The sequence below is a fragment of the Glossina fuscipes genome, unplaced genomic scaffold (genome assembly GCF_014805625.2).
Source record: "Glossina fuscipes isolate IAEA_lab_2018 unplaced genomic scaffold, Yale_Gfus_2 150, whole genome shotgun sequence".
Classification (NCBI taxonomy): domain Eukaryota; kingdom Metazoa; phylum Arthropoda; class Insecta; order Diptera; family Glossinidae; genus Glossina; species Glossina fuscipes.
This window is the reverse complement of record NW_023998493.1, coordinates 1,385,984-1,404,031: the sequence shown is the minus strand read 5'-3', so window position 1 is coordinate 1,404,031 and position 18,048 is coordinate 1,385,984. Positions and strand designations below refer to the sequence as shown.

Genomic DNA, 18,048 nt, shown 5'->3' with positions numbered 1-18,048 from the left:
TAAAATAAAAATTATGAAAGCTAGAAACCGTACGTGTACAGGGATGTTTGATAAGTAAGTGCTGCCACTTTTTTAAATAATTTTGTCGTCGAAGAAAGTATGGTAAGTTATGTATTATTATTACTTAGCGAAATACAAGGCACAAATAAAAAAACAGCACGTGCATAATTTAAAAAAAAAATTCATGGAAAATGCGTATTGAAACGTGTTATTTTTGTTCTAGCAAAATATATCCTGGCCATGGCATACAGTTTGTTCGAAATGATTGCAAGGTTAGTGAAGAAAATTAGAAATCTTCAAATTTATGGTTTACTAATGAATTGTTTGTAGATTTTTAAGTTTTGCCGTGGAAAATGCCATAAAGCATTTAAACGCAAGAAGAATCCCCGTAAAGTGCGTTGGACTAAAGCCTACCGTAAAGCAGTGGGTAAAGAATTGGCCATTGATCCGAGTTTTGAGTTTGAAAAAAGACGCAATGCTCCCATCAAATATAATCGGGAAATGTGGAGTAAGGCATTGGGCGCTATCAAAAAGGTTAATGAAATTAAAGAACGTCGGCAGGATCAATTTGTTATGGATCGATTGCGCAAAGGACGTCAAGTGGAAATACGAATGGATGTTAAAGATGTTCAATGCAACATATCGTTAATACGTTCGCCTGCAGCGGGTCTGAAAGAGCGTCGTGCTCGCGAAGAAGCTGAACATGAGCTTTTAATGGAAGAAGATTTACCGGAAGAGGAGATCTCATATGTCGACGCCAGACAGTTGGAGAAGAAATTGGAAGAAAGTGCCGAGGACCACCTACAAGATGCGGAAATGATAAAAGTCTGAAATTATTGAAAAGAAAAGTAGTTCTAAGATTTTATTTAAATTAAATTTAATTTAAATGATTGTCAAGGCTTTTTTGATAGACGGACGTGAGCATTTCATTGTAGAGATTAAGAGATTACGATATGTAAATAACGCGGTAAGTGTAGTAGAAGACAGGCTTTTATTAAAAATTTTAAAGTATATCTTGATTACTGACATACCCATGTTGCTTAGCCAATCACCGTTTGAAATTTTTTATGTTATACCTTCTCTTACTTTCTTACCGTTATAAACCGTAATTGGATTAGTTGCTTATGTTTGTTTTGCCTTTAGCTTGCTGTCAGTTTGCGTTAAGTATCGTCTAAACAAACTTTGAATATTATGCAGTTTTCTAGTAAGTGTTTTTTTAGGATTCCAGAGAATTTTGTTTGCATTGAAATTAAAAAAGAGTTTGATTTGCAGAGATAATTATATTCGCCAGCATTTTGATAGGCGTAGCCTCTATGCTTTGGTTTTTTATAGCCGCTTTGGTGCGAGAACGTATCCCTAATGTTTTGAAACCTATGGACGGCTACATTTTTGATTATGCGGTGGGTAAGTGATTTTATAGTTAAACGCCGTAGTTCGCTTTAAAATACATTATTGGTGCATATGTACAGTTGGCGCTGGTAGCGCCGGTTGTGTAGTGGCTTCTCTTTTGTCCAAATATAGCAATGCTACTGTCTTGCTAGTGGAAGCTGGTTCGAGTTTCGGTTTTCTTAGTAAAATTCCTTTGCTTACCACTTTCCAACAAAAAGGTTTAAATGATTGGAACTTTGTAACGGTTACTCAGAAATATTCATCCAAAAGCTTAGCGCAACAGGTGGATAATGATGAATTTTTTTTCAAAATTTACTTTATTCATTTTTATTTCAGCGTCAGTTTTTACCGCGTGGAAAAGGACTTGGCGGTTCGTCCCAGCTAAACTATATGTTACAGTATGAAGGCTTTGAAGGTGACTTCGAACGGTGGGCCAGCGAGTACTATTTAAAGGATTGGCAATGGTCTACAATAAAGCCATACTTACAGGCTGCCCAAGCTAAGCCTTATGAACGTTTGGATATTCCCGCCACCTATTCGAAAATCACTTATGCCTTTTCGCAATTACACAGTGAATTCGTGCACAAATCGTGGAAGTACCGCGCGGCACAATATAATATCAAAAATGGTTTAAGATTTAATGTTCTCGAGAGATTTCTACAGCCCGCCTATCTTCATAATAATCTACGGATTATGACCAACACATTGGCCAAGCAAATCGTGTTTGTTAGAGACAAAAATGGCAAACAAAATAAGGTCAAGTTTTTAAAAGTTTCCGCTAAATCAGAAAATAAACCTCAAGATCAAACATTTTTGATCGAAATTCGTCATGAATTGATTATAAGTGCTGGCGCATATCAAACACCACAGTTATTAATAATTTCAGGTTTAGGCGATCGTGCGAATTTAGAAAAATTTAATGTAACTTCTAATGCACAATTACCTAATTTACCTATGGTCGGTCAACAATTGCATGATCACTTAATCATTCCTTTATTTGTGAGTATAGAACAAGTGGGCCCTACAGTAAATCAAAGGGCTTTATTGAATCCTCTAACTTGGCTTAAGTATATATTTATGGGTGGTGGACATTTGGGTAATTTTGGAGTATTGGGTTTTATTGATAACACAGAGGGCCCTATCAGTGATCATTATAGTTTAACCTTGTTTGGGGTGGGAGCTGTAGATGAAAGAGCTTTTATGGTCATTTCAAATTTTAAAAGAAATGACTTTAGAGGTTTATTTCCACGTTATCACAATACTAGTCAGGAAGGCTTTGTAATTAATTCGGCTTGCTTACAACCTTTATCAAGGGGCACTGTAAAAATAGATGATTTAAATATACGAAAGAAGCCAATTATTGATCCAAATTACCTTAATAAGGCAGAGGATATAAATTGTACAATAAAAGCAATAAGGGCGGCGGTCGAGGTAAAAATAAATTTTTTAAAATAAACTCTTACTTTATTTTTTTATTCGTTTTTTGCTTTCTAGGTGATTACCTCGAACAGCTTTTCCAAATTGGGTGTACAAATTCATTGGCCTCGTTTGAAAGGGTGTGTTAACTACGGACCATTTGAAAACGACTTCCATTCTAACCAACCAAGCGACGACTATCTAGAGTGCATTATACGTCACGTGGGCTTAAGTTCTCATCATCCAGCCGGTACTTGTGCTATGGGGCTTAACAGTACGAATAGTGTTGTGGATTCTCAGTTCAGGCAAGTCGAGATTTGAAACTTTAAAGTTCTCACAACTATACTTATTTCAAATATTAGAGTTCATGATATAAAAAACTTACGCATAATTGATGCCAGCGTTTTGCCGACACCTGTATCAGGAAATCCGAATTCAATTATTGTCGGAATGGCTGTACGTGGTGTTAGTTTCATACTCAAGGATTATAATGAAAATAAAAGAGCAAAATTATGATAATATTTTAACGCAACATATTGCTTTTTATTGTTTGGCAGAAACATGCGTTTTCCAAGGTTCTGAAATTGTACGAGAACCGCTCACAGGAATCCTAAATAGCAATGAGGCGTAATTGATAAGTCCGCGCCGTCACCATTGGTCTTATATATCTGCAATACAATGTTTGCTGTCTTTACAACAATTCCTATTTCTTAAGAAGAAATTTATTGGTGGCTTACGGTGGCACTTACGACGACTTCAAATTCTGTCAAACTTGAAATTTTGACGGGTTATTTGTAAGAATTACAGCAAGGTCTTATTTTTTGGGGGAATACCAACGAAAGACAGAAAGAATTGCAAAGAACAAAGAACTAAAGAGAATGAATAAAAATGTAGAGTTCACACTCGTTATTATTTTATTTAAAGAAAATTCTTGGAATAGTTTGAAGAGAAACCAAGTAATACGTTTTTCAAATTTGACAAAAAGCGACGTCGGATGGGGGTCCTTCAGTAAATAGTAGGGTTGGTCAATCAAAGTTTAACATTAATTGGAGAATGTTGAAGTGCAATCCGTTAAATTTCGTCTAAATAATGCTTTAAAAAACTCTAAAAATTATTAAGTCCAAAAGCAATCAACGAAAGTAAATGAAGGTCGAACCGTCAATTGTTTACACCCTATACCACTTGTGGCACAGAGTATATTAAATTAGTGCGACCTTACGTAACACGTACCTTGTATTATACCGTTCGATTCAGAATCATTATCCGAATTGATCTAAGCCTATCTGTCCGTTTATCTGACGTCTCTCCGTATAAACTTATGTTTAAGCTGCAGGTCGCAATATTTAAGATATTTCGATGAAATTTGGTAAAGTGACGTGTTCTCGCCGTGCGGCCCAAGGAGGAACACTATTGAAAACGATTCGGATTGGTCCACTTTGCCGATTGCCCCCCATATAACGCTCTATTCTGGAAAGTTTTTATGTGGAAAAAATTTCAATTTTCAAAAAGTAGTAGTATTTGGGCATTCTAAATTGCTATAGAAACTTTGGACGGGCTGGGGCAATTTTGAATTCCCACTCATATAGCGAAAACTGAAGTTCATACGACAAAAAGGTGTAATAATAATTTAACATAAAAAAACTAACTGTGCAAATTTGGACCACATTTTTTTGGACCATATTTTTTTAGGCCTCCTTCCACATAAATACGCACTTGGAAAATATGACTTTATATAGAAACAAGACATAATAATAAGAATAAAAATAAGAATTGAGTTAGACAATGTGGTGTAGAGTATTTAATGGTCGGCCTTGCCCGACTATAACGTTCATACTGTTTTCAAGTAAAGTATATCATTTTTAGCATTTAAAGCCGAAAGCCTTAGATGCTAGTGCTTAAAGACTTTAGTCTTAGGACTTATTCTCTGGCTAAATTTATAATAATAATAATAATAATTTAGTAATGACTTTCGGTTTCACATAAAAGCAAGTGGGAAAATCGTGTTAGGTAATGACCGAATCTTTTATCCCCATCAACGGTAGTCTAAAAAGGGCCAAAGAAGTAAAAGAACTAAGGTTTCGTTTTTATTTTTTTTTTTTTATTTAGAAGGGTGTAGGCGTTTCCTTCGAAAAGCTTAAGTGACTTCCAAATTCTTTTGCAAATTTGTAAGCGATATTTTCGTTTTCGCTAACGGGAGAATGTTTGCCAACGATACTAAACAGTTTGGCAGACGGACATGCTTACCTCTATTCCAAATTTTAAGCTGGCCAAGAATTTATCTACTGTACCTTATAACAATATAGATGCTTTGAACGGTCTCTGAACCTTTCACCTGGGCGATGCAAACTTTTTGACAAAGTGAATGTACAACCCGTCCTTCGGTGATGGGTATACAAGACTTATTTCGCATATATAGTAATAAATCGTTTCAAGATCGACACTTCACTTTACGACAGGTGTAGTTCTCTTTGAAAAAGATTATGCATAAGATATCCATAATTTAAATACAATTTTATGGGTATCTGCAAACAGAGTAGAATCGTCTTCTTTTATTTCGTCTATTTTTTATATTGACCACGGTACGTCGGGGACATTTTTAGAAATACACATTAATGTGCACACAAACGTACATAGTGCGTACTTACGAATTTTTCCAGAAAAAAGGTCCATATTTTCTTTTTTTTCTGATGTCATGCCGCAATTCCTTTTTTCGTTTTCATATTTTCTAACACCTCCGAGTTTCCAAACTTATTTTAATCATGAATCTTGGAGCGAGACGGGTTAGCATAGCCGAGCGACTAACAAGACAACATTCACAGGTTCAAATCTTACTTTAGTCGTAACTGTAGTGAGTGTGGAGTAGGTAAAGGAATGACACTTACTCTGTGTCCAACAGACTCATTAGGGTGCAGCCATTTCCCTACGTCATTCCTTTCCTTCACTTCTTTCCTTCTTTCTGACCGTCACTATGTTATACGGGTAAGTGACATACTCTAAGTGGTTGGTCAAAAAAGAAAGCGATGCTCGGGAAGCGTTAAAATTTTAATCGAAATATGTGTTTGGCGCCAACAACTAATATTACCCAATTGTTTTTATAATCATCGCAACAAACAAACAATTCAACGTTTTAGGCCCATTTGTTCGAACACTTAAACGACAAATTGACTGCCTAATGTTATAACAGTGCAAGAAAACGTCGCAGTGCATCGCAAAATCGGCCTTCAGGATGAAAGACGTTCGGTAAGGTACTGCGAAGGCGAATCTTTTCTAAAAATTATTCTAAGGTAAGCTTTTCCTATCAATTTGACGCATATATCAGTCGATATTAACTCATAGGTCTGTAGAAATTTGCCTATAATTTTAGCCGCAAATCGTTATTTATTAGCTTTTGTCAGTGTAAATCGAAAGTTACAGATGAATTTGTATTTGTATCTTAATTAAAAAATGCCGGACATATGTATAAATGTACATGCATTCGATCGTTAAATGGCTTTGAACTTGGCATTGATTAAGTTTTTAAGGTAAACATCATACTCATACAAACGTTCATTAGTTTCTCTATGCTTGCGATAAAAGGATGAAGGTGTAGTGGAATTCTCATTTCGTTTGTAACATTTTCGCAATATGCATTGTAGATCGTAAATGATATCGTAACAAAGTCGGAATTCGAACTATTCGAGTTTCAAAAAAAAAGAAGAAAACTTTGTCTTTAATTATAACTTATTGTAGCAGAAGTTTTACCGTAGTACTGGAATTATTTTTGGTGACTTTAAATTGCAGTAGGCACGGATAAATTCAGCCTTTCTAGTCGCTTCCATTAGAATGCTGAGTTAAGATGAATCTTGCGGTCCTATGCCGGCGCTATGACTTTGCGCTAAAAAACAATGTGTTTTATTGTCGTTGTTGTTACGGCTGTGTATCATATGCATATGTATTCTGCATTCTGGGGTAATGGTCACATGGTCGCAATTTTCAATTTAATAATAATGCTTATGACTTTGATGTCGCCCAGAATGCGACTGCAAGGCTTATTTTCAAAAAGCTCGGCTATTTTGGAACCAGTTAATCTGTCTAAGAATGAGCCGAAAGCTTATGCAAAGATTCGAGTCGACCTATCTTTATTCAAAAGATATCTAACCATTTTGGAGCGATTGTCGCAACAATAAATTTTCGTTATTTCCAGCCGATTGCAAAGTTTGCGCTTTCCGTTAATACATGTCTTGCAAGAACACAAAAAAAAAAAACTAGCGTACATGACAAGACTTTAACTCAAATTATAGAAAGATGAAACCGTCTCTCTTACATAATTTTCCATCTTGCACAATCGCCCTAACGGCATGTAAGGGCATAACTTCAAAGAAAAGAAAAGAAAATGCAACACCCATATAAAAGACACCTACGTAAGGCAACATCCATCCTAGTAACGGTGGTTAGTTTTCTTTTAATTTTCCTCCCTTTTTAAAGTATTCCTAACTAGTTTCGTTTTATTCTGCCATCTTTACATATTGACGGGGAAGAGAACTTAGATTTTTCATATTAACTACTGTGCTTGAGATATGCTGAGAATATCTTTCCGTGGCGTTAAGTATTGCTTTCAATCTGTCTACCCACACGTTGTATCGATGACATGTTTGCCAGTAATAAAAATGGTCCCCAAATATACGTAAAGCGGTAATGTGATAATTATCTGTTTGTCTGCTTGTACAGGTTACCATAGCAAACTTAAAGTTTACTCTTAAATTTATCCCTTTTCAACTTTCCAAGCTTGTTCCAAATAGTTGTTCCAAAAGTCGTTTGAAACCATTTTCCGAATCGGTTTAAGCTTTCCTGTTTCTTCGCGAATGTTTGTTTGCATTCAATCTTCAAGTCCCTGTTTCCGAAGCTTTCCGATAAAATGTTTCAGCATAAGGACAAAATCTATTGAAAATGGATTTGATCGGAGCACCATTTTACTGACCGCTCCACATATAACACCCGATTTCGGAGATAATTTGAAAAATATAGTTAATAGTAAATGGTACCTTCTTATACTAAATGAATGGATGGGATCAGAGAATTCTTCGAACTTTCTGTTGCCTAAAGGGTCTCACAAAAGTAAGACTTTACATGCAAATAATGTTTAACATATAATATTTTACGACGCAAATTAAGTCAGAATAGTGACTGCGTGTATAAATGAGTTTAAGGTGCTGCTTTAGTGTTACTTGTATCTCATATAATGGCACACTAAAAATAAATATAGCTTGACAAGGCAACAAGATCTAATCATTTGTATTGGATAATGAAAAGAAATAACGACTTGTATTAGGAAAGGTGACGTGGGATCTTTCGTTTAATGGTAAGCGTTAACTTGCTATAGCTTTTTCAATATCAGTTTCTTGTCTGTCGTTCTTATTATCTGCTTTTTTCACTGTTCAATAAACATATAGTTGAGGCAAATGATTATTAACTAACCATTAACAACTCAATGGCCGTGGGTTCAAATGTCGAGGGCGTTAGCGTTCTTAATACAGGCGCAACATATGATCTAAGTAAATCCACCTGCCTTTAAATCCATATGTCGTACAATCCATTATTTACAAAATATATGGACAATAAATATATAAATTTTATAATACCGTTGGAATCTTGGAGCACTAAGCACGTGGATATGGTGCAATTCACACGGGCCGCTCGTTTTTCTTTCAAATCTAAGTTTACTTCTTATACTTATAAGACCGGAGCAAATAAGTCAATTATAACAGTCAAAACGAGAGACATTTCTTTAAGTAAAAATTTCTATGTTATTTTATTCTTAATACTCGTTCTTCAATTAATGGTATGCGACTCCACAATTCGTTGCAAAGTGAATAGATTATCTAAATAAGTTTTTTTTCTAATAAATCTGAAAAGGAAACACACATTTATTATAGTTATGTATATATATATATATATATATATGCCTTTAATAGAAGTAAATTTTTTCAGTCCGCCCTCAGCTATTTCTAAAACTTAAACAATCGATGTTTTGAAGATTGATATGAGCACGTGTGTAAAGCTAAGGAATAAATTGGAAATAATTTTCCTTGCTAGCCACGGTCGCCTAAATATATCGTGTTATTGTTCTAATTCCTAAATAGTAATCTTTTCTAGGGATGAGGGCAGAAGCTCTACTTTTGAACTGAGAAAAAAAAAAAACTGTTCTTAAATTTCATACAACTACACATCGCGTTCTTTGTTGTTGCCTTGAAATGGCAAAACGTACGCAATTTAAACCGTTATTGTATCAATTTTTTAATTTAAATTTCAATAATGAACTCTCTTGAATTATCTTTGTTTGTCATTATCATATAAGAGTTAGCGAATGTGACATCATAGCTTCATTTATCTAAAAAAAAAAAAAAAAAAAAAAAAAAACGAAACGAAAAAAGAAGTAAATTGGAAGACTTTATGGCGATGTAAATACAAAATCTGACATAAAAGAGTTTAAACACTTAACTGGCGCATTATAATTTAATCAAATGATTATTTATTTATTTATTATGCATACACATACGTGTGTACGTACACATATATACATGTGTACAGACTTGTTGCAAAGGCATATCTGGCTGTGCTGCATTAATTCTTATATGAGACTCATCATCATCATTGCTTAACGTAATTATGAGCTATATTCTCCCTGAGTTTCTAACCAGATGTATTCCGCATCGCTATACAATACATAGACTACAGGCAGTTTCCATTAGAATTTTGTTTCTAAATGTACGAAAAACGAAAAAAAAAAAAAAAAAATTATCCAGCAATTGTCACAATTCAACTAATCTCGGTGAATGTGTATTTGGTCAGAGATTTGATGGAAACGAAAATTGTGATCAAAACCTGATGGATTTGAATTTAGTTGAAGTAAAATTTTACTCAAGCAAACATACCTTTAAAAAAAAAAAACTACTTTTAAGAAAGTTATTAAATATAAAGTGAAAATACCCAAAATAACTAAAGTAAAAACGGAAAAATTAACAAAATAAAATATAACATAAATATATTTCTTATAATAATTAAATTAATAAACAAGAAAAAATTGAAATTATTTTAGTTATCAGTTTAGCTAACGTCTCTTGTAAAAATGTCGGATATTGATCGTATTATAGCTGAACTGCAGCGTTTTACTTGGCCTGACTACGTGGTCTTCGTTGCTATGTTTATTTTATGCATTTTTATTGGCATTTATTTTGGTTTCATGAAAAAATCCCTTAACGAAGCTGACTATTTAATGGGTGGCCGTAATATGTTAATTTTACCGATCGCTTTATCTTTGGTTGCCAGTTTCATATCCGGTATTACTCTCTTGGGTCTGCCTACGGAAGTTTACTCGTTTGGTATCCAATACACCTACGTTGGTATGGGTGTCATTGCGATGGGCTTTGTTATGGGAATTTTCTATTTACCGGTATTTCATGATTTAAATATCACATCAACCTATGAGGTGAGTTCAATTAAGAGAATTCACGTAATACCGAGCGTAATTTTCCAATCTCGCTAACCCTGTAACTTGCTTTGTGATACGATTTTGGAAGAGTTAGTTTATGGTCATTATCCCCATTTCCTAATTGTTTATTTTTTTAAGGTTTTCTCTGTTCTTTAGCAATTGCTCGCAATTCAATATTGTACGTGACTTGTGTACTTGCACTAATAGTTTATGTGCTAAGCTTAAGGTCCGTATCTAAATTTTTGTGATATCGTAATATCTAAGATTAGTTTTGTGTTGATAATATATTTGCCAGTTTTAAGATATATGTGGATGATCCTATAGCACCTGTATCACGCCCATTCAGTGTTACAGAGTGTCGAAATTTCATTTTTTGTCTTCTTATATTTTTCAGGAAAAGGTGCTGGACATAAAAGATTCGGCCATAGCCGAATATAATTTGGTTACTTTTTTAAGTATGCTTGCATTTGGCTGATCACAAATTGTGGTATACCCTACACTGCTTAAGGCAATGGCTTACATTAAAATTGATCTAAATTTTGTTAGCTTTTTTGTCTAGAGGTCTGGCTGCTCTTCTTATGCCTGTTCATTGTTCATATTTGTATTCAACAGATCACAATGTTTGTGATATTTTGAGGAAATTTAGCTTACTGATACTTTAACCTTCAAAAACGAGCATTTCTGCAGGTGAATATATTCGGAATAATTTCCTGATTTAAACTAAACTTGCATACGTATCTGTTTGTCCGTCCGTCCTTAATATGTTCGAGTGTTCTTTCAACCTACAGGCCCAAACATTGGAGATATTTTAATATTATATTTGGTCCAAGAACCAAGGACACTATTGGATCGTACCACTATTTCGTCTAACTCCCACGTAATTCTTTATTTTATTATGCCGTTAAGTCTACTTTTCAGAATGCTGTAAGCATTCTCCTTTGCCCGCAAAATTGAAGCTACTGACTTCAAATTTTGTAGGCACATTGTAATTTCTTGCACGCAGGTTATTATTGAAAATGGTCCAAATCAGTTGAAGGACACGTCTGCAGGACTACGTAAAGTGAGAACACCTCTGATTTTCAAACGGAATAAAAATAGGTTTTTTGATCATTACTCTTAAACTATAGCAGATAAATATACAAAAATTTGGAGGCATATTCTATGGATGATGCTACAGTATCTGTACATAAGTAGGAAAAATTACCCTACCCCATATTGTAGTGTATGAAAAAACAACTTTTTTTATATCTTTGTAAGGTGAGGAAACAAGTTTCAAAAACCGCAAATTTGGAGTGCACCTCAGCATGTCCTTCCGTTCGCGTGTCCCTCTGTCTGTCTGTCCAACTGTGTGGTGTCTGTGGTAAAGATTCTCCTCTTAGTGAAAATGAAGAAATTTGCAAAAGATTTTAGAAGTGACTTAAACTTTTCACACAACACGCCTACAATGCTCACAGGCCTATGCGATCAAAACTTTTATTTTAATAATAGAAAAAATCAATCGCGGCCACTCCATAGTGGCCATAGAGCATGAAAATTTAGTTTAGTTTTTTTTTTTTTACTTTTTTGTCCTTTAGGATAACGGTGAGGGATCTAAAAGACTTGGTCGCGATCGAATATAATTTTCTTGTTTTTTTTTACGATAACGATGATGGGAATAAAAGATTCGGTCACGACGGAAAGTAATATACTGATCTGTTGCATCTAAGAATGCTGCTTCATCGTCATGAGAGATGAAGTGATTTGATGCGGGTCCTGTTATTTGCTAAAAAGAACGACTTTTGATTTCGTCTTTCTTGTAGCTAATATTCACGGTTCTAAAGAGGAGAAAATTTAACTAAGAGCCTTTTCCTTGTGGCAAAGCAAGAATATTGTAGTCGGGAAGGATGAATATTGGATACTTTGCCTAATACGGTTATTCACTCGTTTCGGTGATATTACACCAAAGGTCTCTCTTTTCATGCGGAGACATACTTTTCAGGAAAGCCTGCATATTGGCGGAATCCTTACATGCGAGTTTGATTTCTACATCATTTTACAATTATGAACTTATTTTCACGACGAAATGAGAGGTAGAATGTGGAAATGCTAACACTTAGGTACTTTTGTCGAGAAATTTTGAAAATTCCAATTTTTTTCGAAAGAGTGGATCGATCCAAACAACTTACAATGGGTCAAAAACTGCGACCCGAAGCTTAAACACAAAGACATCAGATGGACAGACGGACAGACAGGTTTAGATCGATTCTGAACTGTTCTCCGCATAATAAAATGTGGGCCTATCTTAAGGCCTTCTACGTGTTACATACGTCCGCACATGGTCTTGGGCACCACAAATGATGTAGGATATAAAAGGAGATTGAAAAAAATTCGGTTTTATTATAGAAAGAGAGACTATTACATTCAATTTACAAGCTTCAGTAGCTTTTGCTCATCTTATGCAATATCAATCATCTTAGCAATCTTTTGCAGTGATTGCTTACCTTACTGTACGTAGATATGTTTTAATTCAATTTATAAATATAAAAATTCATTAAATAAGTTGACCTTAAAATACATAAAATCAATTTATTACGATTGTCATGCTAATACATTTATTATTTTTGTCTATCTTTTTCTTTAACGACACTCATCTTCAGTACCTTGAAAGTCGTTTCGATCGTCGTTTACGTATGTTTGGTTCTGTTATGTTTGCTATAATGAATGTAAGTAAATTTATTGAAATCCTCTCATACCTAGCAAAACAAATTCATTGCATTCGTACATTTTCTGTGGTGACAGATTGGTTATCTGCCAATTGTTATTTATGTGCCGGCACTGGCCTTCAATCAGGTTACTGGGGTGGCAGTGCACACTATAACGCCTATAGTTTGCGTTATATGTGTGTTTTACACAAGTTTGGTAAGTGAGTTTATCGAACGTAAGAAAAAAATTAATGTTAAATTTGGCGGGTTTGGGGTTTACTTTTCAATTTTAAGGGCGGTCTTAAAGCAGTGGTGTGGACTGATGTAGTACAAATCATTTCCATGTTGGGTGCATTGGTTTTAGTTGCTATTAAAGGCACTCTAGATATAGGCGGATTCAAAGAAGTATTCACCAGTGCATGGCAATCGACACGCATAGAGGCACCAGAGTAAGTTTAGTTTTTACTCCAATTCAATACAATTACTTAGTTGAGACACTTTCTCTTTTAGCTTATCTGTAGATCCTACGATTAGACATACTTTATGGTCTCAGTTAATAGGTGGCGTAATTTATTGGACACAGACTAACGCTGTCAGCCAGAATATGATACAACGTTATTTGTCTTTACCGTCGTTAAGCTCGGCACGTTGGGCTTTGGCCATTTTTTGCTTGGGTGTCTTGATTCTAATGGCTTTATGCGCCTACAATGGTTTACTAATATACGCTACTTATAAAGGTTGCGATCCTTTAACAACTAAGGTAAGGCGTGAGGCTTTTGTCTTCGTAAGTAAACAATAAGTTCTTTTACATTCCAGTTAGCTAAGGCGAAGGATCAGCTATTACCTTTATTCGTTATGAATACATTGGGTGAATATCCGGGTTTAACTGGGCTTTTTATAGCGGGCGTTTTCAGTGCTGCCCTTAGCTCATTATCTACCTGTTTAAATTCGATGTCTGCTGTAGTGTTGGAAGATTTTGTTAAGCCATTCGTTAGTACCCCTCTGTCAGCTAAAGCTATTAACTGGATTATGCGTTCAGTGGTAGTGGGGGTAGGAGCTTTATGCGTGTCCTTAGTTTATGTGGTAGAACACATGGGTACTGTTTTACAATTGACAATGAGTTTAGAAGCTATCACCAACGGCCCCTTATTTGGTATTTTTACAATAGGCCTGCTAATGCCTTGGATTAATGGCAATGTGAGTTAAAAAAGTTACTCGATAATGATTCAAAAAAAAGAAGCTTGTAAAAATTGTTATTGTAGAGTGCTCTTACTGGTGGTATCTTTGGTGTCATGGCTATGTCTTGGATTAGTTTAAATGCTCAATGGGCTATCGCTTCAGGAGCCATCAAATATGAAACTAAACCTTTAACGGTAGAACATTGTAATTATGACTATGGTGAAACATTACTGGATCTAAATCACAACTTTACAATCTCTCGAGCAGGCAAGGAGTAAGTATGTCTTTTTTATGTTTAAATATTGGAAAATTCTTTTATATTTACTTATAAAATGCGTCCTTGCTTGGTGAACATGAATGATATAAAAAAAATTGCCCACGGATCACTGTCTGTTCAGTTAAAAAAATCATAACTTCTGCTCCATTGCCTAATAATAGATGTTAATAATTATGTTATAATTAATTTCAGAGATATTTTCCCTTTATATCGCATATCGTACATGTGGTATACCGCTTTAGGAGCGTTAATCACAATACTAATGTCGGGTGTTTGTGGTTGTGTTTTCGGTAGTAATGATCCCAGGAAAGTAGATCCAACGCTCTTAGCGCCTAGTATACGCAAATTCTTCTGTTACACCGAAAATAAATTCAATGCAAAGGTATTGTTATCGAAAAGTCATTGAACGTAATTTTTAATCGCTTACTCAGATTCTTTCCAGTCTTTAAATATAGACATCCCAATGAAGAAATATGCTATAAGTGATGACGTTGCTCTTTAAGTTTAATTTTTTATTTATTTATATAAAAATTTTTTTAATTTTAAGAATACTTATAAAATTAAAAATGTAAATATTTTTATAATAATAAATAAATAATTTTATACATTTGTCACAATAATTTCATTTTTCACGAAAACATTTTTTAAATTATTTGTTTGCGTCTTTAGTAAAAGTACATTTTTAATTAATTATTAAAAATATTTTTTTAAACTATGCTTCTTGTTAGAGATTCAATTATGCTTAAATAAATATACAATTAGTTAAAAGGAAAACACTGCTTAGCGCAATTTCGATTGAAAAAATTTCGTTGTTCTCTGCTCTTCAAATCTGATGACGAGAAGGAGTTGCGCATGATTGCATCATATGATAATATTAAGAATTCTTTATGGAAGCTTATAAAAAAATTTGATTGACAGTAGTTGATTATTGTAATCGTTTTTTACTGGTGTCATCATAATCATCGTCATCAGTATTTTAACAACAGCTTATCAACCACTGAAATAAAAGAAAAACAGACGACTTTAGAGAAGTTTTATGTGACTTGGAAATAATACTGTAATTTACGACTAAAATAGCATCCTAAATATAGCATAGCATTAGTATATGCAGGTGCCACTTGAGTTAAAACTTTTGTTTTTTAACCTTTATTTTTAAGTCACTTGCCTTTGCCTAGTTTCTCATCTATCTTTAAAATACTTCACCTTTCTTTTTTGCCGCTGTTTTTATACCCTACACCACCTGTGGTACAGGGTATATTGCAAAAGAGTTTAGGATAGATTCACCTTTTATTAAGCCTGTCTGTCTGTCCGATTTTTCTCTACATAAATTTTTGCTCAAGCTGCAGACTGCAATTTTTAATATATTTTGATAAAATTTGGTATACTGGCGTGCTTTGACCCAGAGACTCAACGCTATTGAAAATAGCTTGGATCGATACACTTTTTCGAAAAAAAATTGCAATTTTCAAAATTTCTTCACAAAATTCGCTCTGTAATAACATTGGACGTTTTGAATTGATATGGTTTAGCTGGTCTGGAGAAATTTTTTGAATCCTCTCTCATATGACCGTTAAATCATAAAAATATATAATTTTGAAATTTCATAATGAAAGTTAGTTCGTCATAGTAAATTGGCATAGAAATCATCCTTTCCGAATATAGACAAGGTGGGTCTATTTTTTGCATACCACCGCCTGTGAATGAGTAAAATTTCAGGCTGTATGGTCCCCGCTTCAACATCTAAGCAAACTAGTGTATTTTTCAATGAACTATTTGACCGAAACTTACGTCAACACAATCATACTTCTAATTGTAAAGGCAGATTGCTAGATCTTTGCTTTGTTAATTTCCCGGAGATAGCTGTAAATTACTGGGAATACGGGAAACCCGATATTCTCGCCCTATATTATATTAAACCTAGCTATTTCTGCATGCGTTCTGATTAGACAACCGTCTCTTAATAGCACTTGTCCTGGTTGAATAAAATAATTAAAAAAATTAAAAAAAACCATCTTTCCAAAAAATACAGGAAAAGTCGGTCTGTGCACGACTATTTCGTTTACTCTTCGTTGAGACATAGATTCAATTATCTCAACCCCCGAAGCCGCCGCAATAGAGCAAAATCCTCGCGTTCTTCTTAGTAATCCTAAATACTTTCATAAATTTGTCAACTCTAAGAAAGGAATGTCCGTAAATTTCTCTTCCGTCTCTCTCAACGGTTCCGAAGCCTGCGATGATATTGAAACCTGTAATCTATTTGCTAAATACGTCCGTTGAAAGTTCTCTTTGCTGGCTCTCTCCATAACAAATCATAAATTCAATCTCGATTCTGTATTTAGTCATTTCAGATAGAGATGTATCACAAACTTTAAGATCACTTAGATATAGCTGTGCGCCTGGGCCCGTTGGCATTCCATCATGGATACTCAAGTCATGCTCTCTTTGAAAACGGGTATTTTCCCTTTGTGTTGGAAGAGCAGCGTCCTTATTCCAGTTCATAAAGATGGAAACCGGATCGAGAACTACAGAGGCATCGTCGTATTGAGTTTCTTATCCTATCTATTTGAACGAAATGGCAAATGGCTTTCAATATCAAATTCTATATTTCTCTATTTCAGCATAGCTTCCTAAAACGAAGATCAACGAACCCCTTAGAGTTTGCTTGCCATGTTTTCAAGACTGATTTTAGTAAAGATTGTAGTTTGACCATTAACCGTTTAGAACCTTTTCTGTTTATCTTGTGCCTCAATGATCTCTCTTCGGTGATTCAGATCAGCCTTATGTTAATGTGCGTTGACGATGTACAATTGTTCTCTTCTTCTTCCTTAGAATCGCACTCGCTTCTGCTTCAATCTCATTTAGATAACTGGGTTACGTCAATAGGTAAATTTTATGAAGCTACACATAAAGAAATGTAAGAAGCTTTCACTTTCAAGGAAGCCTTTAGTCACTACTCATTATTTCATTGATTCGCAAGAATTGGAAAATGTAGATTTGTTTATGGATTTAGGGATTTTATTCGGTTATAGGCTTCGTTTTAATTTGCGTATTGAACTCTCTTTAAGCAAAGCTAGGTCCATGCTGGGCTTCATTAAGAGTAGGCCTAAAGAGCTTAAGGATACTTACACTATATGCTATACATATGCGTAGTTAAACCATCATTTGGGATTTTTTTCTGTGTTTATCAATTTTGTTATTTTTTACTTTCTTATTTTTTCCTTATTTTTCTTAAAATACTTATTTCTAAGTATCATTTATATTCGACTATTGATTTATTAGCTGTAGTTCGTGGATAAATAAAACAGAAAAATAAAAATAAGGATTTCTCCAATATGAAGGCTTGCATGAAAAGTACGCCTTTAAATGAAAATAGTGTACACATTATTGAAACGATTGAATTACTGTATTAGGCGAAGCTGTGTAGGGTGTGTATTAGTTTTGCTCTCCCCGAATATGATGTTATAATAAATTTTTTTCTAATCTATGAACTTTTCTACGAGTACTTTTTCTACATATATGTACACATATCTGGCGCATAGTTATATCGTGAAAATAGTTTCTTTACTCTTTCGAACATAATTATGACTATCTAGCAAAAAGATTCATAAAATCTTTCGCCATAGCACATAAATTACTGA

At 34.3% G+C, this 18,048-nt stretch overlaps 3 protein-coding genes across 8 annotated transcripts; all 3 read left to right on the top strand.

The window, feature by feature from the left end:
- The first annotated feature begins 118 nt into the window (after positions 1-118).
- LOC119641522 (probable ribosome biogenesis protein RLP24) lies at positions 119-915 on the top strand. Of its 2 annotated transcripts, XM_038040258.1 has the most exons (3): positions 119-272; positions 331-848; positions 899-915. In XM_038040258.1, the coding sequence occupies exons 1-2, from the start codon at positions 192-194 to the stop codon at positions 829-831; spliced, it is 582 nt and encodes a 193-aa protein (XP_037896186.1). In that variant the 5' UTR covers positions 119-191; the 3' UTR covers positions 832-848; positions 899-915. The 2 variants fall into 2 exon arrangements, with proteins under 2 accessions (XP_037896186.1, XP_037896185.1); XM_038040257.1 differs by lacking the exon at positions 899-915 and having other exon boundaries at positions 331-891.
- Positions 916-1,133: 218 nt separating this feature from the next.
- On the top strand, positions 1,134-3,540 carry LOC119641521 (neither inactivation nor afterpotential protein G). 5 transcript variants are annotated; one of them, XM_038040253.1, is made up of 7 exons: positions 1,134-1,204; positions 1,273-1,404; positions 1,470-1,672; positions 1,732-2,820; positions 2,884-3,110; positions 3,168-3,270; positions 3,363-3,540. In XM_038040253.1, exons 1-7 carry the CDS (start codon positions 1,192-1,194, stop codon positions 3,417-3,419), a joined length of 1,824 nt encoding a protein of 607 aa, XP_037896181.1. In that variant the 5' UTR covers positions 1,134-1,191; the 3' UTR covers positions 3,420-3,540. The 5 variants fall into 5 exon arrangements, with proteins under 5 accessions (XP_037896181.1, XP_037896180.1, XP_037896183.1 ...); XM_038040252.1 differs by having other exon boundaries at positions 1,726-2,820; positions 3,363-3,539; XM_038040254.1 differs by having other exon boundaries at positions 1,153-1,204; positions 1,259-1,404; positions 1,726-2,820; positions 3,363-3,539.
- A 6,288-nt stretch (positions 3,541-9,828) lies between these two features.
- LOC119641495 (sodium-coupled monocarboxylate transporter 2) lies at positions 9,829-14,938 on the top strand. The gene is made up of 9 exons (XM_038040210.1): positions 9,829-10,270; positions 12,910-12,975; positions 13,052-13,171; positions 13,249-13,403; positions 13,465-13,714; positions 13,771-14,151; positions 14,217-14,407; positions 14,603-14,792; positions 14,853-14,938. The coding sequence occupies exons 1-9, from the start codon at positions 9,911-9,913 to the stop codon at positions 14,910-14,912; spliced, it is 1,773 nt and encodes a 590-aa protein (XP_037896138.1). The 5' UTR covers positions 9,829-9,910; the 3' UTR covers positions 14,913-14,938.
- Positions 14,939-18,048: the final 3,110 nt, after the last annotated feature.